Source organism: Mytilus californianus, unplaced genomic scaffold (genome assembly GCF_021869535.1).
Source record: "Mytilus californianus isolate M0D057914Y unplaced genomic scaffold, xbMytCali1.0.p SCAF_10, whole genome shotgun sequence".
Taxonomy (NCBI): Eukaryota; Metazoa; Mollusca; class Bivalvia; order Mytilida; family Mytilidae; genus Mytilus; species Mytilus californianus.
Window position 1 is genome coordinate 12,089,589 of NW_026262582.1, and position 26,271 is coordinate 12,115,859.

The 26,271-nt window shown below is 32.7% G+C and overlaps 2 protein-coding genes across 3 annotated transcripts in view; one reads left to right on the plus strand and one right to left on the minus strand.

Annotated features, from left to right (window-relative positions):
* LOC127717619 (uncharacterized) overlaps nt 1-26,271 on the plus strand; it is a 54,977-nt gene that overhangs the window by 11,278 nt on the left and 17,428 nt on the right. Inside the window, exon 4 of one of the 2 annotated variants that reach the window (XM_052223338.1) lies at nt 10,043-14,960. The exons of the other annotated variant lie outside the window; for it this stretch is intronic. Within the exon in view, the coding sequence (XP_052079298.1) occupies nt 10,043-10,665 (623 nt within the window). The 3' untranslated portion in view covers nt 10,666-14,960. Of the gene's footprint in view, nt 1-10,042; nt 14,961-26,271 lie in introns of those variants that run through there. 2 annotated transcript variants of the gene reach the window in all.
* On the minus strand, nt 20,204-23,923 carry LOC127717621 (chorion class A protein L11-like). Its single transcript, XM_052223342.1, has 4 exons — nt 23,878-23,923; nt 22,358-22,776; nt 21,518-21,581; nt 20,204-20,245 (listed from the first exon to the last, which is right to left on the minus strand). The coding sequence occupies exons 2-3, from the start codon at nt 22,773-22,775 to the stop codon at nt 21,535-21,537; spliced, it is 465 nt and encodes a 154-aa protein (XP_052079302.1). The 5' UTR covers nt 22,776; nt 23,878-23,923; the 3' UTR covers nt 20,204-20,245; nt 21,518-21,534.

Consider the following 26,271-nt stretch of genomic DNA (forward strand, 5'->3'; position numbering starts at 1 on the left):
GGGTTTTTTTGATATGCTGAATCTAACCATGTATTTATATTTTGGATATTGGACCATGATAGGTGAATACAATTTCAAATTTAAGTTCTTATACATCATTCATTTTGTGTCAGAAATCTTTACTATATCAAATATCTAATCACAATCCAAATTCAGAGTTTTGTCAAGCTTGAATGTTTTGTCCATACGTGCCAAACATGTACTTAGATTTTTTATTTTGGGCCAAGTTTTCAAGTTGGTCCTAATCGGGGTCCAAAATAAGTTAAATATATGGGGTTCTTTGATATGCTGAATCTAATCGTATTTTTAGATTTTGGATTTTGGGCCCCGTGATGTGATTAAATTGGTCTTCATTAAGGTCCAAATGGTTCAAAATTTAACTTTTGTTGACTTCATCGAAAATTGAATTCCTATGTTCTTTGATATGCTGATTCTAGCCATGTACATGCTGTATTTAGATTTCGGAAATTAGTGTTGGACAATAATAAGTAAATGTCTAATTTCTAAGTTCTTAGGCCAGATTCATTCTTTGTCAGAAACATTTGCTATATCAAATATCTAATCACAATCCAAATTCAGAGCTGTATCAAGCTTGAATGTTGTGTCCATACTTGCCTCAATTGTTCATGGTTCGACCTAGGCGGTCGTATCAAGCTGAACCTGGGAGCATTTTATTCGTTTTTTGTCATGATATTGTTGGAAATTATAATCAATGATAATGTTGAAAGCATTAAAAAAAAACTAAAATTCCAAAATTGTGTCCCCACTCCTGTATTGACATGAAATATAATTCAGATACTTTTTCGTCATTCAATGTATAAATTGTGTATGTTATAAAACTGCCGCTGCAATGGAACTTCCACCGGACGAATTGATATCAGACACTGTTGAAGCTACGATGTAAAATCGTTTGGTTTTCATGCTCCTTAGTGTTTTATAAATTTTGATTCCCAAACTTTGGAACTCAACCGTTCTTGAGAAGGATTATTTTAGACACACATTTAGTCTAAAAAAAGACGAGAATCCTACATTTATTTTTCAAAAAGGCAGACCATACCAAAACTTTTTTTAAAGACTGTTATAAACTGATAGTATATAAATAACAGAACTTAAAATGTAGAAAAATTCCATGTCCTTGTTTTTGAGATAAAGCCATTCAAAATGTGGCGGGAATTAAACATTGTCACATTTTTTCTTTCAAAAACTACGAAAAAATTACAAAGATTTTATTAAATTTTCAAAAACGGCTTTTAAAACTAAATGTATATTCAATTGAATAATGAAAAAAAAAGTATGAGCTAGGTCCGTGTATATTTGCGTCCATTCGTTTTTCATTTTGAAATATCAAAAACAAAAAACAAAAAACGAGAGTGTTTTCATTTTTCGTTTTTGATTTCTCAAAAACCAAAACGAAAAACAAAAGTGTTTTCATTTTTCGTTTTTGATTTCTCTAAAACCAAAACGGAAAACGAAAGTGTTTTCATTTTTTGTTTTTGATTTCTCTAAAACCAAAATGAAAATCAAAAGTGTTTCCGTTTTTCGTTTTTGGTTTCACTAAACAAGAATTTTGTATTTAATTTTAATTATTTCTCGTTTTATAATGTACAATGTTTTCCTTTCTTGTTTCACAGTCATTGATAGTAAATAATGCCAATGTAAACACCCCGGTGTTCTTTCAACATAATGTAGACAAAATAGACCGCCTGACTTATGAATTGAACTACGGTGATAAATGAATCAAAGCCTTTCAAATTACCTTGTTTATATCTTTAATAAAAAATAAATTATTATATTTAAATATCAAACGAATCATAAATTGAAATTGTACAATACAATATTATATAAAGATGGTACAAATAAATAGATTGATTACAACATCACATTAACAAGGGAGGTTACTACTTTTAAAAACTTATAAGAAAACTACCCGGGTCGTTAAAGTATACATGCACAGTCACTGTGGTTATCAGATCTTTAATCGAAGATAATGTCGACGGATGCAAAAGACTTTATCAATCTGAACAATAAGGGTGCGTGATCTTTACTTTTAAATTTAGAAAGGTTGATCTCATATGATTAGAATTCATAACCAAGGTACATTTTACGAACATTCAGGACAATAATGTGTTTTGCTTGATCAGTTAATTGAAAAACAAATTTCCGCAATTTCACAATTCAAACCGGGATAAGCATTCAATCATTTTGCCTTTCGGAGCCTACTCGGTATTAGTTTTGCTTATTTTTGAAAGCTATATGGTGACCTTAACTAGAGCCTGGGTGTGGATGGGGGTTTACGGAAGAGAGAATAGTGGGAAAAAAATATAAATGATAGAGACAATGGACCAAGAAATAAAAAAAATAGAATAATGAGGTGTTAAAATATAAAAAGAATAGAATAATTGGCAAAAAGTATAAGAAATAAACATGATAAAGAATAGAGAAAAATGGCCTGAAACACTGATTGAAGAATAGAGAAAATGGAATAGAATATCAAAGAATACAGAAATGAAGAAATACGCATCCAGACCATCATACTATAGTTGCCTAAACCAACGTTATTTTGTCTTCGGTAGAATGTTATTGGTTTTCATACGTTTTCTTTTTATTTCTATGCCTATCAATTAAGACATGAGCTTTCATAATTTGCCAGCTTATTACATTATAAAAAAAGACTAAGCCGAACATCACTCTGGATTTTTTCTCAAGTAGACCTCAGCTACCCACCCTACCACACCATTACCGAAAAGTTAATAAACAAAATCTACGGCAAGACTTTTGGCCGTACTAGGTGCAAAGGGAAACTGGGTACCTGAGGTCTTCTGGAGAAAAAATCCAGGGTGTAGGATAAAGCAAAACATTGTAATCCACATAGCCAAGTGTGTGGCTGTTGTTTTCAGGGTATGAATGGTTCTTTTCCTCGTTGAAGACCCTCCAGCTATTTTCAAGATAAAGAACAGGAATAATAGCCCTGTTCATCGATAATTTGTATTTTTTCTATGTATTGTGTGCGATTTTGTCCCATGTACATCTCTTTATTTTCTATTTTAGGGCCTACACACGGCTCAATGCAAGTTTAGCCCTTCAATATTAAATGTCATATGTTACATTATTGTTTCGGATAAGAGTGAATTTGGTACCTATTAAAACGTTTAAACCCGCTGCATTTGTTTGCACGTGTTCTAAGTCAGGAACCTGATGTTCAGTAGTTGCCGTTTGTTGATGTGGTTCATAAGTGTTCTCGTTTCTTGTTTATTATATAGATTATACCGTTGCATAGTTTTCCCGTTTTAATGGTTTTGCACTGGTCATTTTGGGGCCCTTTGTAGCTTGCTGTTCGGTGTGAGCCAAGGCTCCGTGTTGAAGATCGTACTTTGACCTACAATGGTTTTTCTTTTAGAAATTGTGACTTGGATGGAGAAATGTCTCATTGGCACTCATACCACATCTTCTTATATCTATATATGTTTTTTTTTGAGTGAATTGGGAGATTGGGATTTCTAGCTTTAATCTCACCCATGTGATTTACAGAAAAGAGAGCTAGTTTTGTATTCTTTAATATACTGTAACAGTTTAATTTTCCATGAAAAAAGGACAGTTTTTTCTATGTCCGGTAGCGTCGTATCGTATCTGGACATCGGCTGTTGTCTGCTCTTTGGTCGGGTTGTTGTCTCTTTGACATTTTCCCCATTTCCATTGTCAATTTAATTATCGGTAGGTATGTAAAATTGCCAAACCATGCATACACGACCGTTCATTAGTCATCGTAGATCTATTCCAAGTCTTAATAAGTCTACACAAAGCAGAAAAGGAACTTTTACAAAAAGGAATATAACACAACTGAAGCCATAGTCATAAAGATCGATTGACTGATTGGTGTTCCTTTAACGTCGCCGCAGAACATAAAATTATTACCTGATCTTTATTCTCAACATCTTCAATCTCTATTGTTCCCAAGGAAGCAACCATTTGATTCTCTGGGGTGGGGCAATAATTTTTTTTAACTCAGACTGAAAAACATGCCTTTATCCATGGCCACACACAAACACAATAATATTTTCAAGATTTATTAAAAAAATATTTTGTTTACACTTTTATATTTTTATGTTGTTTTGAAATATTAATTTGACTTGAATTTATACAAATTTACTAAATATACATGTTTATACCAAGCCAAGTCCGTTTATATCTTGTTTCTCGCCTGACTATACAAAAGGCCAGGAGAGCTTTGGCCATCATTTGTCGTCTTTGATAGATATGGTTGACTGATAAGCTGTCTATATAAAGTAATGGGACAATGGCATGAAGACATCACCAAATCACCATATACAATACACAAAAAGACACCTAGAGCTTACCATATGGTCGTCAACTACCCACCAACAGGCAGTAAGCTCTGGTTGGCCTTAAACACAAATCCAAGGGCACAGCAAAATGAGAAAATATCCAATTAAAACTGGGTGATCTGGGAAGAAAACATTGGAACTTTCCTAAGAAATACAAATTTCACCCCTCCCCCCCCCCCCTTCCCCACTCAACATTTTAATAAGGGGATGTGGTATGATTGCCAATGTGACAACTATCCCCAAAGTTCAAATGAAGTGGATGTAAGCAATTATATATAGGCAACCGTTCCACCTTCAACAATGAGAAAAAAACCAGTAGGGTATAGTCGGCTATGAAAGGCTCTGACATGAAAAATATGAAACAGTTCAGTTGAGAAAAAACGGCCTAATTTAAAACACAATAAAACGAAAAACAAATATGACAGACATCAACAAACGACAACCATTGAACTACAGGCTCCTAATTTGGGACAGGCACATACAGTATGTGGCGGGGTTAAACATGCAAGTGAGCGCTCAACCCTCCCTTTAACCTGGGACGAGTTTTGTTATAGAACAACATAAGAACAAACTATAAAAATCAGTTGAAAAGGGCTTAACATATCAGATCGATACAAAACAGAAAAAAACATCTAACAAAAACACAGACAGGACGTGGCAGGGTATTTATACATCCTTAACAAACAAAAAAGGACACAAAGTACAGATCTGAGAGTAATCGCAGTACTGACAGCAAGTTTAAAGCCAATAACAACTAATACAAAAATCATGTATCTAAGACTAAAATATCAATCAGTACGCATCCAACATCCAATGGATTTAGTGTAATTAGTTCATTAACAGTCAGAAAAAGACATGACCTTGTGCAATGCCAAATCATAGGTATCAACAGATTGTAGAACCTTGATGTGTATAACAATAATATGTAGTAAAATTTTAAGTTACAGTGACTGATAACAAAATTAATATTTATACCAATAAAAACAATATTCAAAGATCTATTTGCAGTTTTCAATTGGTAACCTTTTAAAATAAGTTTATTTAAAGGATTAATTCAGTTTACCCTGATTTTTATAGTTTGTTCTTATGTTGTTCTGTAACAAAACTCGTCCCAGGTTAACGGGAGGGTTGAGCGCTCACTTGCATGTTTAACCCCGCCACATACTGTATGTGCCTGTCCCAAATTAGGAACCTGTAGTTCAATGGTTGTCGTTTGTTGATGTCTGTCATATTTGTTTTTCGTTTTATTGTGTTATAAATTAGGCCGTTTTTTCTCAACTGAACTGTTTCATATTTTTCATGTCAGAGCCTTTCATAGCCGACTATACCCTATTGTTTTTTTTTCTCATTGTTGAAGGGGGGATAGTTGTCACATTGGCAATCATACCACATCTCCTTATTAAAATGTTGAGGGGGGAAAGGGGGGGGGGGTGAAATTTGTATTTCTTAGGAAAGTTCCAATGTTTTCTTCCCAGGTCACCCAGTTTTAATTGGATATTTTCTCATTTTGCTGTGCCCTTGGATTTGTGTTTAAGGTCAACCAGAGCTTACTGCCTGTTGGTGGGTAGTTGAAGACCATATGGTAAGCTCTAGGTGTCTTTTTGTGTATTGTATATGGTGATTTGGTGATGTCTTCATGCCATTGTCCCATTACTTTATATAGACAGCTTATCAGTCAACCATATCTATCAAAGACGACAAATGATGGCCAAAGCTCTCCTGGCCTTTTGTATAGTCAGGCGAGAAACAAGATATAAACGGACTTGGCTTGGTATAAACATGTATATTTAGTAAATTCGTATAAATTCAAGTCAATTTAATATTTCAAAACAACATAAAAATATAAAAGTGTAAACAAAATATTTTTTTAATAAATCTTGAAAATATTATTGTGTTTGTGTGTGGCCATGGATAAAGGCATGTTTTTCAGTCTGGGTTAAAAAAAAATATTGACTTCGGGTACAAATCCCTGCCCCACCCCAGAGAATCAAATGGTTGCTTCCTTGGGAACAATAGAGATTGAAGATGTTGAGAATGAAGATCAGGTAATAATTTTATGTTCTGCGGCGACGTTAAAGGAACACCAATCAGTCAATTGATCTTTATGACTATGGCTTCAGTTGTGTAATATTCCTTGTTGTAAAAGTTCCTTTTCTGCTTTGTGTAGACTTATTAAGACTTGGAATAGATCTACGATGACTAATGAACGGTCGTGTATGGTTTGGCAATTTTACATGCATACCGATAATTAAATTGACAATGGAAATGGGGAATACGTCAAAGAGACAACAACCCGACCAAAGAGCAGACAACAGCCGATGTCCAGATATGATACGATGCTACCGGACATAGAAAAAACTATCCTTTTTTCATGGAAAATTAAACTGTTACAGTATATTAAAGAATACAAAACTAGCTCTCTTTTCTGTAAATCACATGGGTGGGATTAAAGCTAGAAATCCCAATCTCCCAATTCACTTAAAAAGACCATATATAGATATAAGAAGATGTGGTATGAGTGCCAATGAGACATTTCTCCATCCAAGTCACAATTTCTAAAAGAAAAACCATTGTAGGTCAAAGTACGATCTTCAACACAGAGCCTTGGCTAACACCGAACAGCAAGCTACAAAGGGCCCCAAAATGACCAGTGCAAAACCATTCAAACGGGAAAACTATGCAACGGTATAATCTATATAATAAACAAGAAACGAGAACACTTATGAACCACATCAACAAACGGCAACTACTGAACATCAGGTTCCTGACTTAGTACAGGTGCAAACAAATGCAGCGGGTTTAAACGTTTTAATAGGTACCAAATTCATTCTTATCCGAAACAATAATGTAACATATGACATTTAATATTGAAGGGCTAAACTTGCATTGAGCCGTGTTTAGGCCCTAAAATAGAAAATAAAGAGATGTACATGGGACAAAATCGCACACAATACATAGAAAAAATACAAATTATCAATGAACAGGGCTTTTATTTCTGTTCTTCATCTTGAAAGTAGCTGGAGGGTCTTCAACGAGGAAAAGAACCATTCATACCCTGAAAACAACAGCCACACACTTGGCTATGTGGATTACAATGTTTTGCTTTATCCTACACCCTGGATTTTTTCTCCAGAAGACCTCAGGTACCCAGCTTCCCTTTGCACCTAGTACGGACAAAAGTATTGCCGTAGATTTTGTTTATTAACTTTTCGGTAATGGTGTGGTAGGGTGGGTAGCTGAGGTCTACTTGAGAAAAAATCCAGAGTGATGTTCGGCTTAGTTTTTTTTATAATGTAATACGCAGGCAAATTATGAAAGCTCATGTCTTAATTGATAGGCAAAGAAATAAAAAGAAAACGTATGAAAACCAATAACATTCTACCGGAGACAAAATAGCGTTGGTTTAGGCAACTAGTATGATGGTCTGGATGCGTATTTCTTCATTTCTGTATTCTTTGATATTCTATTCCATTTTCTCTATTCTTTAATCAGTGTTTCAGGCCATTTTTCTCTATTCTTTATCATGTTTCTTTCTTTATACTTTTTGCCAAATATTATATTCTTTTTATATTTTAACACCTCATTATTCTATTTTTTTTATTTTTTGGTCCATTGTCTCTATTATTTATATTTTTTTCCCACTATTCTCTATTCCGTAAACCCCCATCCACACCCAGGCTCTAGTTAAGGTCACCATATAGCTTTCAAAAATAAGCAAAACCAATACCGAGTAGGCTCCGAATGGCAAACTGGTTGAATGCTTATCCCGGTTTGAATTGTGAAATTGCTTAAATTTGTTTTTCAATCAACTGATAAAACAAAACACATTATCGTCCTGAATGTTCGTAAAATGTACCTTGGTTATGAATTCTAATCATCTGAGATCAACCTTTCTAAATTTAAAAGTAAAGATCACGGACCCTTATTTTTCAGATTGATAGTCTTTTGCATCCGTCGACATTATCTTCGATTTAAGATCTGATAACCACAGTGACTGTGCATGTATACTTTAACGACCCGGGTAGTTTTCTTATAAGGTTTTAAAAGTAGTAACCTCCCTTGTTAATGTGATGTTGTAATCAATCTATTTATTTGTACCATCTTTATATTATATTGTATTGTACAATTTCAATTTATGATTCGTTTGATATTTAAATATAATAATTTATTTTTTATTAAAGATATAAACAAGGTAATTTGAAAGGCTTTGATTCATTTATCACCGTAGTTCAATTCATAAGTCAGGCGGTCTATTTTGTCTACATTATGTTGAAAGAACACCGGGGTGTTTACATTGGCATTATTTACTATCAATGACTGTGAAACAAGAAAGGAAAACATTGTACATTATAAAACGAGAAATAATTAAAATTAAATACAAAATTATTGTTTAGTGAAATCAAAAACGAAAAACGGAAACACTTTGGATTTTCATTTTGGTTTTAGAGAAATCAAAAACAAAAAATGAAAACACTTTCGCTTTCCCTTTTGGTTTTAGAGAAATCAAAAATGAAAAATGAAAACACTTTTGTTTTTCGTTTTGGTTTTTGAGAAATCAAAAACGAAAAATGAAAACACTCTCGTTTTTTGTTTTTTGTTTTTGATATTTCAAAATGAAAAACGAATGGCCGCAAATATACACGGACCGAGCTAGCGGACAACATTCTAATGACACTTCATGGATAAAACCAGAGGGTTCCGAATATCTGACAAAAGGTCAAAAACAAGACTAGCGAATATTATTAATGAATCCATCCTGCAGCGGAACTACATGATCACACCGTGATATTTGAGTGACAAATAAGTTGATGCTCAACTCACAAACTGTGTTTAAAGTACAACTACATGTACAACAGCGACAACATAGTCTACATTATACCTAAAACGTTTTCTTTAAATGAAGGTTAATGGATAAGTTTTGTCTTTTATATTGTTTCACATTTTGTTAACCACGGCCTTTTATAACTTACTGTACGGTATAAGTTTTGCACATTGTTGAAAGCTGTATTGTGACCTGATGTTGCTTACATTTTTGTCCTTTTGTCTTTTTGAGGAAAGTTGTCTAATTCGCAATTAATCTTATTTTAATATATATTAATCATAAAAATTATTCAACCAGCATCTTTTTTTTGCATAATTGCTTTCGTTATTGCAAAAGAGTACTGTTGTGAAATCCTTGAATTCATAAGTACTCTATGGATCATCATGTGTTTAGGCGAAACGTGGTTCAACCAAAACCGGCTTAAAACTGGGAAACTGGCTTATATGAATCATTTTATCAATGAAATTTTACAGGGGATATCGTAGTATTTTAAACGAACGTCTGTTCTCGCCTAACAAACTCATCTTTCCATAGGGGTTGCGTTTAGTCGGGTTCAACTACAAATATAACACGATTGGACGTCTAAGTGTAGACATGGGTTTCACCAATGAAATCATATAAAAGAATATATCCTTGTTTTAGAAATATTCTATACTAAATTTCATTATCATGAATTGAAAATATCGATTGAATGTAGGTTAATCAGCAGTGACTTTTGATTCAAAATTAGTATTTAAAACTAATACCAGCACGAATGGATTGGGATCTTGGTAATTATTATCAACGTAAAAATACTCACTACTATACAATACAAATGAACGTACAAAATAATCAAATAAACAATGTCTTACAAATTTTTTCCCTTTAAATTCAAAAGAAGAAGAACAGCAAAAACAACAACAATATCAAGAAGAAGAAGAAGCAGAACGACGACGACAACGACAAGAAGAAGAAGAAGACCAGCGACGACAGCAAGAAGAAGACGAAGAAGAAGAACGACGTCGACAACAAGAAGAAGACGAAGAAGACGAACTACGACGGCAAGAAGAAGAAGAAGAAGAAGAAGAACGACGACGACAACAAGAAGACGACGACGAAGAAGAACGACGACAACAAGAAGAAGACGAAGAAGAAGAACGACGACAACTAGAAGAAGAAGAAGAAGAAGATCGAAGACGACGACAACAAGAAGACGACGACGAAGAAGAAGATCGAAGACGACAACAAGAAGAAGACGAAGAAGAACAAAGACGACAACAAGAAAAAGACGAAGAAGAACAACGACGACAAGAAGAAGAAGAACAAGAAGAAGAAGACCAACGACGACAACAACAACAAGACGACGAAGAAGAAGCAGAACGACAACGACAAGAAGAAGAAGAAGAAGACCAACGACGACAAGAAGAAGAACAAGAAGAAGAACGACAACGACAACAAGAAGAAGAACGACAACGACAAGAAGAAGAAGACTACTACTTGTACTATGATGATGATGAGTAAGATTTTAACTGTCACTGATAACAGTCATGATATTTAAGACAAACGTATGAGAAGTGTCTGTTAGCTTTGTAAAATGTCAGTCCTTTATATAATATTATACACTAACAAACTTTATTTCAACTGAAACATCTCACGAGTATAACAATAAATATATAAAAATGTGCATCATAGAAAAGCCATATGTATTACCATCACACGATGTATTTCCTTTGTAGTCCTTTAAAAAATGTCCACTGAAACCACTAGGTCAATCAGAACTAAATTTGGCCTGTAACTTTTTTTTTTTTTTTTTTTTAGGGGGGGGGGGGTACTTTTATACTTGACCCCTATTGCTAATAGTACAACATAAGAGCAATATTAAGAAATACCTCAATCAAATATTACTAGTAAAAAATAAATCTTATCAGAAATAAAAAGCTATAAACTATTGCGCAAAATTTATTATTTGTAATTAATAATTATACTATTATGATGTTATCACCCAACAGATACTCAATCTTGCTATCTAGCGTTTATTTGAATAGAAATGTGGACAAAAATGTAAAGAAAAGGATGTAAAAAAATATGAAGTATCAATATACTTTGATTAAATAATGCATTCGTAGTCCTCTTTAAGAACGTCATTTAATGAACTAATCAACATTCAAACCTAACATTCTAACTTAACCGCCATCATTTCTAACAATGGGAAATATGACAACAAATTCATTATTTTTCTTAAACATTGTTTCCTTGTAAATCAACTATGCCAATTGGCTCAAAACATGCTCTGTATCTTCCCAAGGGGTCTATTGAATTAGTTTATTTGTTGCAATATAACATTCATCATAACCTAATCTAAACATTTCTTTTGTTTGTTTTATCACAGTTAGCGTAGCTGTACATGTAGTAAAAAGTAATGATCGATATTTATAATATATATTCGAAATGATTCATTCCAAAAATAAAGTAAAAAGCAGTGTTCTTCTCAAAGTTATAAATAAATCAGCATTGGTTACTTATCGCAGGAAAGAGATGCTTAAATACCGTCTAGATTCGATTTTAACCGATGATGTAACATTCATTAAGGATGTTGCATTCGATCCTAATGCTCTAACAATTAATGACATTTATTGGATGGTAATGAATACAAAATTTATATATATAAAGTCATGCAAGCTTATACTATTGCTAAAAAATACACAGAGAAATCCATTTTAAAGATCTGGTAACAGAAGGTGGATAGCCATGTTAAATTTCCATATAAAACAGGTGATTTAGTACAATAACGTTCGAAGAAGTTTGGAGATGAAATCCATCTTACTTTGGTTTGCCTTGGAAGTAATATTGAAAGGAAGAACAACAACGCCAGTTCAAAGGTTTCATCTGCGTTACCGCCTATCTTTCGATTACTCGTTAATCATTTTACGATATGGAATGGTAGTTGATTCTCCGCATGTGATCGATCAAATCACTGACACTTTTCGGTCGTTTTCGTGTTCACGGAAAATTACGAACAGACAAGTTGTTGTCGTATATACGTGCGAGGTAACCCGAATAGTCCACTCGTTACATTCCGCTGATGTACGCTGTCGAATAGAGTAATTCGTTCAATGTTGATTTTAGTCTAATTTTCCTATTTCTGTTTATTTCGATCTTAAAAACTTGAGAACATGGGTGGATCGTTTTCAATTTTAATATTTACAGACAGTTAAGACGCCATTTCTTAAAAATTTAAGAATATGATTGTACAACAAATATGTTTGGACCCCCTTTTATTAAATATGAATAATCCAAGTCACGCGTGTATACCAGTCAATTAAAATATTCACAAACGTTTCGATTCTTTAAACTAATTCGTATAAATGAATATGCGGTTAGGCAGATAGGGTCAAGCTCATTTTGTCTGTTTGTTTTTATTTTTGCTGTAGCGTGTTATATTAACTGGATTAAAACATTTTTTAAAATAGATATTTACGAACTTATCCCGATTTTAGTTGTCCAGTTTCAATAATGTAATCAATGACATTTATTACATATACATAAATTTAAAATACTTGAAAGTAAATATCCTTTTTTAAATCTCGATAAACTTTGCACATTTCAACAGTAAAAAAATCTATGTCTTCATTTGTCTTCATTTTTTTGTTAAACATCATGTGAAACCTGATCGCTTCGTCGGTATTACCTGTTTTACTCGGGATCCGCTTTCAATCGGAAAATACTTTTAGATCAGTTTAAAACGAACGGTAAAAAGCAAAAATATGCAAAAATAAATACAATTTTCCATGTTTAACTGCTGTAGTGTAAACAATTCTCGTCCGTTTTTCAAGTTTTTTTTACATCATTCAATTTCTTTTTGAAGGTAGAAGTTATATATGCTGAAATATTAGGCATTTTAGTAAGGAGTAGTGATGAGATAAAGGGTATTACGATAGATGATTCAGAGTATATCTTGTCTCAATATGCACACGACACATCACTTATTTTAGATGGGTCGCCTTCCTCAGTGGATGCATCTCTCCGTATATTAACAAATCTATGCTGAGATATCAGGACTGAAAATTAATTTAGACAAAACAAACGTTACATGGATAGGTAGTAAAAGACATAGTCAAGACAAAATATGTGTGAAGTGGGGACTGAAATGGGGTTTCAGTACATTCAAATTATTAGGTATCACTTTCTGTGTTGATTTAGATAGAATGTTAAATCTAAACTATGCTCCTTGAATACAAAAAATAGAACAAATATTACAAAAATGTTCAAAACAGTCACTTACCCCGTTTGGTAAAATAACAATTATAAAGTCACTAATTATATCAAAATTAAATCATCTGTTCCTGTCAATCCCAGGTCCAGATGATAATATGATACGTCAACTTAATAGTAAAATTTATTCATTCATTTGGGATGATAAGCCTGACAAGATAAAGCGGGATCTTCTATGCCAAGAATACTTCAGAGGGGGCCTAAAAATTATTAATTTGAGACATTTTATACAAGGGTTAAAACTTACTTGGGTAAGAAGATTATTTCAGTCAAAATCCAAATGGATCCAATTATTTACCTCCACCCAAAATATAAATTTTACAGAGTTGGCTTATTTTGGAATTATTAAAAAATCAAAAACAAATTCTGGGATGAAGTTTTTCATGCCTGGAAAAGTCCGAAAAGGGCTCAAAGGATATGTATACTATTTTAAATCAAGGAACATTACCTATAGATTTCGTAGCAGAAAAAAAATGCTAATTAGTCGTTGTTATTCCTTTTAAATATTACTTCCATGCCATTGGGTTTGCACAACAAAAATTATAAAGCAGGAACATAAAAGAATAATAGAACTTCTTACGATAATAATAATAATTTGGAATTATTCACAAACATGACTCTGTCAACCGAAGACATTAATCAATTCACATACAGCCAGGAAACAGCTACTGGTCAAGGAGTTTAACTTGTGACTTTTAGGAAAGAACAAGTCTGAGTAAGTCTTCAAAACGTGCAGCATCGTTCAATCTCATGGCATGCTCACCCAAACAGCTGACAAATTGTACTGCTAAAAATGCGCAAAGTTTGTTAGTGGCCAAAACGATGGTTAAACTAAATGCTGAAATAGTATACGTTTCTAAACAAAGGGTATGGGTGACAATATCTAATCAATGCTCGGAATCATCTTAGAAAGATTATATGATGCTTTTATTGATTGTAGTCAGAACAGAAGACAATGAAACTTTCTATTATATATTCGAAGACTGTTCAGAAAGGAAAATTTACTTATATCATAGCAAAGGGCATTACAAAAATAGAATGATCATTTCTACATGTTCTATAAACTACTTGAGAAAATATATTGCAAACATATTTTTCTCATAAAAACGATTTTTAGATTAGTTGTATGAAAACGTTATTCTTTTCTGATTTTTAACAGAATAAAAATACTGAAAATACTGTGATTAACGAAACCCATTCTCTTACTCTATTTCCAGTTCATGATATTTAATATCGCACTTAAACCGACGTTGTAACTTCCTCAGGCAGAAGTCCCCTTCAGATTTTGCTCTTTTTGTTTACTGTTTTCATTCGTTTAACATCACTTTCTTAATTTGAACGCTCGTACCCGATGATGGTTTTTCAAAAAACGCGTCTTGCCCTCGTAAATTGATATTATAAGTTTAGAGTTAATTTCATGTTTTAGTATCTTATTAATTTATTTCAAATTATTTGTTTTATTGACTTTTAAATATCTTATAATTTATTATCAACGTTTATATAGTTTCCCTTCTTATTTTACCAATTATATTACTTCATTAAGATATGAGGTTAGTGTCTTCCTTTATTACATGGATTATGCAAAAAAATAAAATTGTCTATTAATCATAATGTACAAGGTCTATGAAAGAAGTAGAATAACAAAAATACCGAACTCCAAGGAAAATTCAAATTGGAAAGTCCCTTAACAAATGGCAAAATCAAAAGCTCAAACACATTAAACGAATGGAAAACAACCGTCATATTCCTGACTTGGTACAGGCATTACCTAATGTAGAAAATGGTGGATTATACCTGGTTTTAAAGCTAGCTAAACCTCTCACTTGTATGACAGTCGCGAAAAAAATAATTATATTGACAACAATGTGTAAGCAAAACAAAAAGACATAATAGGTAATAATGTCAGAAATTAGGGTACATCAGTCAGCATTGTGTTATTATCTTAATCACTTAAACAATAACTATATGTCAACAAAGAAAAACTAAATGGCATGTAGACACTCATATAGACAAAGCACATAAGCAAAAATGAAAGACAAGAATACAAAACAAATGACCATAGCACATTAACACAATGGCGGGATGTATATATACCGAGCCACGCCAGAATGATTTTACCAAAAAAAGGACTAAACAGTAAAGGTTAAAATAATACAAGGACAAATAAAGAGAACACTATAATACGTTATTAAGATGATAAACATCATCAGTACCTTAAATCTATACTTCAAGACCATCATGTATTTTTGTGAAGTTGATACTGAATATTTATCAACAAGGTCTTGGTATCTTCCGATGAACTTTTTTAGAAAAATTATGAGACGTTCCTTGACATACCTCTGGTTCATCAACTTTCGGCTCAGACACTGGAGACGTTTTATAGTCTGAGAAGCAGCTGCAAGCTCTTGAGTAACGAATGAGTTGGGAAATGTACATCCCATATGCAGGTGAAGTTGGTATTATGCTGCTAGCGTGGGGAGACCAGATTATTAACTTACTGATTAAAAATCGTAATAAGCGCAACAAAATGTGTGTCTGTATCAAGTCAGGCGATTTGAACCGTGTGTTTGTTTGTTGTTGTTGTTTGTCTTTGTTTAAACGTCTTGTGGTTTTTTTCCGGAGGAGTCGGGTATTGTTGTGGTATGTTCGTACTGTTTAATATTTTTTTCATAACTCATGTTATACTTTTAATGCATTATTAATAAAAGAAGAATGTGTCGGATGACACGAATGCCCCCTCTCAACCTTGCTTATAATATGTGAAAATAAGACTGGAATGAACGGAAGGACCATCGAAAAGACAGACGGACAGAAAGACGGACGGACGGAAGGACGGACGGTCAAGGGTTACACTTAAAGCTCCCGTTGCTAATCGGCGGGGTATAATTATCGTGCTAGTATCTTTTTACATTAGAGAACTACGTATAAGTAATTAGACACATCATTAACACAAAAAAAGGAAGGACGGAGTGATTACCATATATGTAGTACTAGTATCATTTAGAATAGAACTTCTATCTAACAATGAACTCAGTTTCAGAGTTTCATCAAATGTGACGATAAAGTAAATATTAATGAAAAGATATTTTCTATTCTGAATAATCTATATATAATGGTTGTTCTTGACTACAAGAGGCAGGCGAATTCAAAAATAAATTCAGAGATGACAGGCTTATAGTGTAATACGCCAAAACAAATTTTACGAACAATTTTTGTCTGCAGAATGTAGATTAACTGCAATTTGAGAATGATTGTACATGACGGCGACGATAAGTCATAATTGACAACATAACAAAAAATAAAGTTGACAAAATTGCTTACATCTACTTCATTTGAACTTGGTTGCATAGTTGTCTCATTGGCAATCATACCACATCACCTTATTTAAAAAAAGATAAAACAAAAGATAACAAATAAAAAAGATAGACGGATTGTTGAATCATAAATCATACAACAGTTATATATGGTCTACTGCGACTAATGATGTCAACAATTGCAATGAAAGTAAACATGCAAAAGCTAAGTACATTAGTTTTTCCGTGTGATTTAGTTTAATGATTATCAGAATATAGACAATGTATTCCCAGGCTGCTCAGATAATGTTGCAACTGTAACATATTATAAAACAAATATTGGACTAAAATAATATACATGCACGCGTTAAATGATACTATTTAACAAGGAATAACCAGTTTTTAATTTACTTGATTGTACTAAAACTAGACCTCAGAAAGTGTTCATAATTGATTTGGCCTTCCAATTGTTTTGATTCAATCCCCACTGATAAGAGTTATCTAGACCAAACGCGCGTGTGGCGTGTGAAATTATAATTATACCTGGCATTTTTAGTATGTTTTTCTAAACCGTAGACAGTTTTGTTTGTTTTTCTCAGGTACATTTGGTTATTGAAGCTCTCATACGTTGTTGTCTTCACAAATGGCCGAGCGTACACGATAAAGATTTCAGTTTCAAAAGTCTCCTTCAACCCAAGTGTTCGCAAAATTTAAGGGTTAGTACGCTAAACATAAGCCCAGATTAAATAACTTGATCTAAAACATCTCTAGTCTTGATAAGTTATATACAAATGTAACAAAGAATCACACAATTTGACAGTAACACTAAAATAAACTTGTACAACAAAGATAAAATTTATAAATGTCAGTATAACAAAAGACCAAACATAGTGCGTGCTTCAACCTTCAAAATACTACAATATCATACACAACATGACTTACAGCAAGCCTAGTATGTCAGAGAAGAAAAAAGAAAAAAATTCAAAATAGCTAAATGAAATAAATTGTGTGTTCCATCAATATTTAAAACCAAATTGACTGCTTATATCTTTAAACCATAGCAACTTTGCACAATAATCATACAGCTCAGAACTCTCGGTTTGAAATTTTCAAAATTATATGCATATATCATTTAAATACTTGATTGTTTCAATTTTTTCAGTATTAAACATACATAGTGCAAAACTGAAAAGGTTAAGCCTTTGATTTAATTTGGCCTTCCAGCTGTTTGTTGATCCAACGCCACAGATAAATCGTCGTCTGGCGTGACAAATATAAGCCTGGAACTTTTATAAGCTTATTTATGTATGCCAATATGAAAACAGAGATATGTAGTTATTCAAAAATGCCTGGAAAACCTTATTACTAACGAGATAAAACATCCTATTTTTAACGGTGCTATATAGAGCCCGGAATCTTAGATACGATACATGTAAACTTATTGATCCTTGGCTTTTAAATGTTTGGGTTTGATCGTCCCTGATGAAGGTAAATCCAGGAGATTGCTTCGGATACACAAAAAAATTAATAAAGTGTTATTTTCATTTAATAATTCAATTAACAAAGGGTCTTCAATTTAACATTAAAGTAAGATCTTTATCGGTACTAAGATTGCTTTTTTTTTTTGGTAAATTAAAGCATAACTCTACTTATACAGTTAATAACACTTCTAGTCCTACAACTTGTTGATACTTATATTTTGTAATTGCACAAGGTCGTGTTTATCTCAGATTGTTTGTGACATCCTTACACTAAATCTGTCTGATTGTTTACTGATTGATATTTTAGTCTTTGAAATCATAATTTATATTTTTAGTTGACATTATTTTTGAACTATCTGTCAGTTACTGTTTAGCTGTTTATTTTACTTGCTGATCTGATGAACCAAGCCCTTTCCAACTGATGTTCACAGTTGCTGATTGTCGTTGGTTTCTGTTTGTCATAATTGTTTTTTTGTTTATTGTTTTTGACATAAAATGGCCGTTGGTTTTCTCTTTTGAATTGTTTCATCTTTTGTCATGTATGGAACTTTCATAGCTTACTATATGGTATGGGATATGCTAATTGTTGAAGATCCTACGGTGACCTATACTAGTTGTTTTTCTGGAAAGTACTATATCAGAACTAAAATCGCTGTTATTATTGTAACCAAAAGTGACATTTTTCTTTTGTGCGGCTTTATCTTGTTCAGTTTTCACAAATGCATATTAACAAAATATGTTGTGTTGTTAGTTAACTTTCTTAAACTTGGTATGTTGATATGTCCATTGAGAGTAAAGCTAGAGAGACGAATTTTTGCTAAGTTCAACAAATTCATTCCTTATATACCAATCACAAAGTAGTTTGAAATTCAGTTTGGATGTTTGATTTTTTGATATATTTTGAATGCCACGAATGTAGTTTTCATCAAAAGGGAACCAACGATCGGATATTGACCGCGAAATACCGCCAAACGTAGACAATTGCAACATTTTACCGGTTGTACAGTATACAAAGTGTATTCTCTGCTAAGATTTATGTGAGCAGAGAGGTTATAGATTGACACGTCACATTCCTTTTTGACACTTCTACGAAACATACCTACTTGTAGGATTATGTAAAGTTAAGAAGTGTCGAGCTGATTAACTAGCGTAAGTGGCTAATATTAGGGAGCTACCATTTGTCCCCCCCCCCCTAAAAATCAAATGGTAGCTCCCTTAAGTACGAATTAATACGTGAGCTGCTGATTTAACTAGCCAAAATCAACAAAAATGCCATACCCATGCCAGTTTTTTTTTAGTTAGAATACAATACCTGAAAATTCAAGCACAGTAAACTTTCAAATTATTAAAACAACATCCTAGTTACATGTTTATGACAGTTAACCTATACTGGAGCAAAAACACCAAACTTTGCCGGAGCACTGCGTTCATAAGATTTTTAAGGGGTTCGTCTTTCTTAATCCTTAGTTTTCAGAGTAGAGTGGATGTTATTTGTCTTTCGGTTCTACTTATTTTTGTCATGGCGTAGTCTGACTTTCTTTAACTTATTGTTTTAATTACCCCTTTGATATATCATCTTATGGTTTAACATATATGTCTTTCACCTGAGAAATAACTATTTTGTCTGCAACATAATATCTAACCAAACTCGGTTACAAAACTGGATATAACTCTATATTACAGTAATACTTCTTTATCTATTGGAAAGAACTTTGATTCTTCTGGCAGTACTGGTTATTCGTCCTTTATCTGTTTGGCTCTAACCAAGGTAACTCAGATACTTGTACGTCGCAAGAGAGAGAACCAGCCTACAGTACTGGTCTATTTATGAAAATTGAAGAAATTGTAATTTAGGCGTCAAATGTCTCTCTTTGAAAACGACTAACGAGGGAAGGCCTTAACATAAAAAACATTGTGTCGACTTGGAGGACTCAGTCAACATAGCTACCTCTAACATTTAGTTTGAGTTAGTAAGAAAAACAAAATAAAATAATCGGATTTTTTTTAATTTATATCCAGTCTTGGGTTCTGTATTGTCCTGCGTGACTTCACAGTCTAAAATAAAAGTATAAAAGTAGTGTGTGATATACATGATAAATTATTTCATATTTTTTTTTTTCCTCAACAATATGATTTTATTGAACACAAACATATCCTGTTGTTTAAACTTTGCATAAAAGTGCCATACTTTGATAGGTTTATACGAGGGAGACAATTTTCTATATCCCATAGTTCAATGAGAGAACATTTTTTTTTAATGTCACCCTCTTATGCAGACCAATCAAACATCGATAATTTAAAAAACAATGAATTTAATTTACATCCATAATTCTAAAGACAAAGAATGCTAAGGTTTTACGTTTTTTTTTCATAGATTTTCACATTACAAAATACATTTTGATTCACTTTTGTTTCTTTTCTAAAGACTGTAACGATGATATGCACATTAAATCCTAGTTCATTATTTGCAATTTAAAATTTTAAAAGTTTTAAATAATGACAAACCTTTCAATATAATATAGTGAATAACATAAAGCTGGGAGGGTGATAGAGCAGATTACCTTCTCACATATGTGTCATTTATATGGTGGTCCTTAATGCTTTCTCTTACGTATTTGAAAATCTTCAGTAAAACATCTGTAATCTACCTAGGGTAAGGGACATAACTCGTATAAATCAGTGTTGCGCTTTAGTCAACCATTTTCATAATTATATTCTAAACTTCTAAGAAACACAGATTGTTTAAATTCTGTATCACATACTTAACGCATACACCTTATCGCTATTTGTCCGCCATTACTGGATATCACACAGGTTCCCATAAAATTTTGACGTCATAAAACAAAATATCTGACGCCACAATGGAAAAGTGATTGTTGTTGACGTCAAAAGTTCAAGCGGCCGGGTCAGCCGGAAATAGCGATAAGGTGTATTGGTGAAATAGTCTGATACAAACGCATTACTAATTTAAAGAATTGTCTCCCTTGATTAACCCAGGTCTACCCACTTAAATGTCTACACACCTATCCCTTTTAATGTACTACTTTGACAATCGATATTTATTTGGCGCCTGGTTTTTTAAATTGTTTTAACTATAAGTCACCAGCGCGCATAGATAGCGAAAGGACTTGCACTGATCTTATCATTGTATAGTTATTTCATAAATATGGTTAAGGTCATAGGGTCAACACAAATTCACAAACTCGAAAAGAGTATTCTTACTATGATTTGAAATGAAACAGAATATGGAAATTATGGAGAGTGTCGCCTTCTTTCACCACACATTTTCCTTGTAAAAATTTGTATGCGGCAAAGTTCCATACTTACTGTTATAAGACAGCTGTTTAGTTGTTTCTGTTCAGCAATGCAAGGGCAACAAACAAACCTCCAACTAAAATTAGAAAATGAAAGCAATTGAAAGTATGTTAACTTTATTGTTTGTATATTTTTTCTTGTAAGTTAAATATTATGTGTATTTGTTTCTTTAATACCTTATCTAAAATGTCAACCTCGTTTGTACTCGGCTTCCGTCTGTTTCATTGGTCACTTCCTGCTTTGTCAGCAACATAGCTAAGCTCGGATCGGCAGTTAATAAGGTAATATAACACAAGTTTGAAAAGTTTCTTTATTCTAATAGGAAAAGTACATTCTGTACTAGAACTCACAATATCACAGCTGTATGCGAGTACTGTGAGGTTCTTTATTATATTTTGTCGTATTTATGAACATGCAACCAAATCATAAAATCTTTGCACCCGCCTTTATTATCCTGCCAAACGCTTAAAATATGTTTCTCTACCTTAACGTTTAAGGTAATTGCATAATGACTATAAGCCTATAAGCAAAAGCAAAAAAGTTGTAGAAAAAAGTCTCTTTTTTCTTGCCAGCAAAAAAGTTATTAAATCTTTGTTTGTGCATGACTATATTGATGAATAATTAAATACTTGCAGTAGTGGTAAAGGTTTATTTTCGTGCAACGTGTTTGCAATTTTTATTTTACGCGTTTGTGTGCTTGAAGCTATTATCCATCGTGTTTCGTGCGAATAGGTACAAACGTAACGTGTAAGCTTTTTTGTTTTTTTAGTTAAACAAGAAATGGCCATTTCATTACCCGTTCTTCTATGACACAAACACCCCCTTTTTGCGACACTCTTTAACATTACTTACTGGCTGCAATAGAGGCACCTTCTCCTCCAAAGATACCAGTGGAACCAGCTGGATTATACGGAGCAGCGAAAGCATATCCATATGAAGGAACACCATATGGAATCGGTTGTGGCATGTAAATAGTAGTTTCATCAATGTAACCTCCTTTTTTGCCATATCCGGAATATCCCTTGTTGCCGTAACCCGAGTAACCACTGATTCCACCGTAACCCTTCTTGCCATATCCGGAGTAACCACCATAGCTACTGTGACCTCCGCCATATCCTGTTTTGCCGTATCCTCCAATTCCACCATAACTTCCGCCATATGTTCCGGGATGGCCATAACTTCCGGCACCGCCATGATAGTTATCAGCGAGAATACCAGTAATGCCACAAAGACATATTGTAATGGCAAGTGTGCTGATTGCAAGTTTCATGCTACAACATAACATTGAAACCTAATTCACAAGGAGTAAAAATCGCTTAAAAACTAGAATTTCACACTTCAAGTTTTAAAATAGATTGAAAAATATTAATTTTTATCTATCTCAATGACATTTAATTGACGTGGTTGATGTCACTAGATCTATAGATTTAATTGTTCTATTGCATGCATGCGGAAACTAACTTCTTTCAAGTTTGGCTCTTTTAGATTTGACATTTATTCACTTGTTATTTCATATTTTCAATATCAAGCTAAATTTCTAAATCAATAACATAAAACTCCGCATTTATATTCCCATTTTTAACGTTTTCCCGCAGAAATTTTCGTTTTTTTTTTTAATTTTTATTTATGCTTGATGGCACATTGATAGTAAAAACATCAAAAATCAATACAAATATCAAAACTAACAAAATAAGTAAAAAATATCAAACAAACATAGAAATTAATGTCCCGAGGTCATATGTTATATGACTAGATAAATCCCTCAAACAAGTCAAGTCCAAAATGACTTTAAATTAAACGAAGTCCAATGAAATCAGGATTTCATAGCAATTTAACGTAAGTTAAATAATAACTTTTTATCTGTATAATTTATCATTTTGATTTAATAATTGAATTTGTATTTATGTAAACAATAAATGTTTTTCAAATTGTTCGAAAAACAAATTTAATTAAATGTTATGTTCATATAAATGTGAATTATTTTGTAAATATTTGTCTCATAAGCCGACTCCATTGCTGGGTACTGATTGTTTTTATGTATATTTTTATTATGTTATTGTATGATGTACAATCAATATGTGACACATTATTAAAATAAAAATGTATTATTTAAAACACAATTAATCAGAGTAGCCCATTAAAGTTTTGATTAATAACTCATTAAAGTTTAAAAATATAGATGTATTTTCTTTCCCATAGTAGGAAAGGTTGCAACCATACCACATTCCTTATTTTTTGTATTGCATAAATATTAACATTTCTACATAATTTGTACTAAGATCTCGGAAACTTTTCGTTATCCTGCGTTCAAAATTATTGACAAAGTGTATCTATAAAATTAAAAATGGTCAAATCTTAAACGATTTGCCTACCTGATACGATCTCTGTTTTATTCAAGAAATGATTTTCTGACACGAGCGACACCTTTTTCTATAAAAATGACTTCCTATTTTGTGGGATTATGTATAATTATATTAACTTATATTACAGACTTAAAAACATGTCTTTTTGGTCAACTCCTCTTATTAGTTATTGCAGATAATTATCATGTTGTACTTTGATAAAATAACAGCATTATCATCATTGATATTTTGTCAATAATTAATTATTTTGAAATATCTAAAATAACACTTTTGTTCATCAAAGACATTGAATCATTTTTTTCTTTAAATTGTAAAATATCCAAACAAGTATTTTTTATATAGATTAGACAGTTGGTTTTCCTGTTTGAATGGTTTTACACTAGTCATTTTTGGGGCCCTTTATAGCTTGCTGTCCGGTGTGAGCCAAGGCTTCGTGTTGAAGGCCGTACTTTGACCATAATGGTTTACTTTTACATATTGTGACTTGGATGGAGAGTTGTTTCCTTGGCACTCATACCAATTATGGTATTCAGGTAACTTTAATTTACTCAATTTTCTCTGTAATATTCTGCTGTTCATTATAATGCCGTGATATGTGCTAAACACTCCAGCATTTTACTTTGCAATAAGTGCTAAGAGTGATGTTTAATACACGCAGCCTCCTCCATTTATAACAGCTTCTTTCCTTGAAACTTAATTAAAGCCATATGAAACGAATTTCTTTTAATTTTAATGTTATCGAAATTATTGAACCAAACCATGCATATATACTAAACTAAGTCCTGTATGCACGTTTTTTTTTTTATAGTTGTAACGAATCTATTATGTTTTATCGACAAATAATATTTCATTTAATGATCGTTGATCGCAAGCTAATTTACTTTCGAGTTTGTTGCCGAATTTTACTGGATCGTGACATTGACAAACAATCAACACAGAGCACGTGGAGCAGTTAGTGTACGGGAAAACAGTAATTCAATAGCAGTACATTTGTGAAGATTTTGATATAATAAAGGATTTTCTTTTACAAGAAAGTTCACGTACACATGTTTTATAGTAAAACTTAGCCATTCATGTATTCGTTCAGTGTATTATCACTGAACTAGTATACATATTTGTTTAGGGGCCAGCTGAAGGACGCCCTGGGTGCGGGAGTTTCTCGCTGCATTGAAGATCCATTGATGGCCTTCGGCTGTTGTCTGCTCTATGGTCGGGTTGTTGTCTCTTTGACACATTCCCCATTTCTATTCTCAATTTTATCACTTGTGTTAATATGTCTTTTGATTGAGTTAAGCCATTTCAATTGATATTTTATAGTGTCTCTTTCTATGTTGTGATGTTACACTATTGTTTTAGGTAAGGGTGAAGGTAGGTACCTATTAAAACGTTTAAACCCGCTGCATTTGTTTGCACCTGTCCTAAGTCAGGAACCTGATGTTCAGTGGCTGTCGTTTGTTGATGTGGTTCATAAGTGTTTCTCGTTTCTCGTTTTTTATATAGATTAGACAGTTGGTTTTCCCGTTTGAATGGTTTTACACTAGTCATCTGTGGGGCCCTTTATAGCTTGCTGTTCGGTGTGAGCCAAGGCTCCGTGTTGAAGACCGTACTTTGACCTATAATGGTTTACTTTTACAAATTGTGACTTGGATGGAGAGTTGTCTCATTGGCACTCATACCACATCTTCTTATATCTATATAAAACATTTTCAACTTTTTTTTTTAATTTGAAGATTTATATGACTTTAAGAAATAAAAAAAACACAAAGGTTTTTGTCATTTCGCAAAGGTTTGCGTTCATTCGTTAAGGTTTGCGTTATTTCGCAAAGGTTAACATTATAACGAATAGGTTGCGAAATAATTGCCTGTTCTCAATACAGCAATGAAACCATAATTGATGAAACTGCAGAAATGGTGCCATGGTAGCTCTAGTGGTATATTCTTAAAATTAACGTATATTCACCTCTTTTTACGTTTATATATATGTTAATTTAAGTATTGATGAAACAAATTAATTAAGGAATTGCCTATTTAATCTTTCGTTTTATCTTATAATGCATTTTTTTTATGAAAGTATAATTATATTGTTGTTGTGCAATAAATGCGTTTTGTATATTTTGGTATGATTAATAAATCACAAATTAATTGTTTGAACAAGACTAAAATTTTCCCTTTTTTTCTGCATTGTGCTGATTATGACTGTCTTCGTGTGATGTGCATGACGTTTATCTTCCCTGTAGTTCAGTGAACCGATATTAGAGCGAATAACGATATAATTTCACATCAGCAGATTAGATACTTTGATACGTAATTGTTTCAGTGGTTGTCTTTGGTTGCTGTCTGCAATATATTTATTTCCGTTTAATATTTTAGCAAAAATCAGGCCATTGGTTTTCTATTCTAAAT

Bases quoted from the DNA above. Each gene is read 5' to 3' on its own strand.
- LOC127717621 (XM_052223342.1), bottom strand. From the start codon at position 22,775: ATGAAACTTGCAATCAGCACACTTGCCATTACAATATGTCTTTGTGGC. The intron at 21,582-22,357 runs GTAAGTAATGTT...TTCTAATTTTAG, and splicing joins AGGTGCCTCTATTGCAGCCA to TTGGAGGTTTGTTTGTTGCC.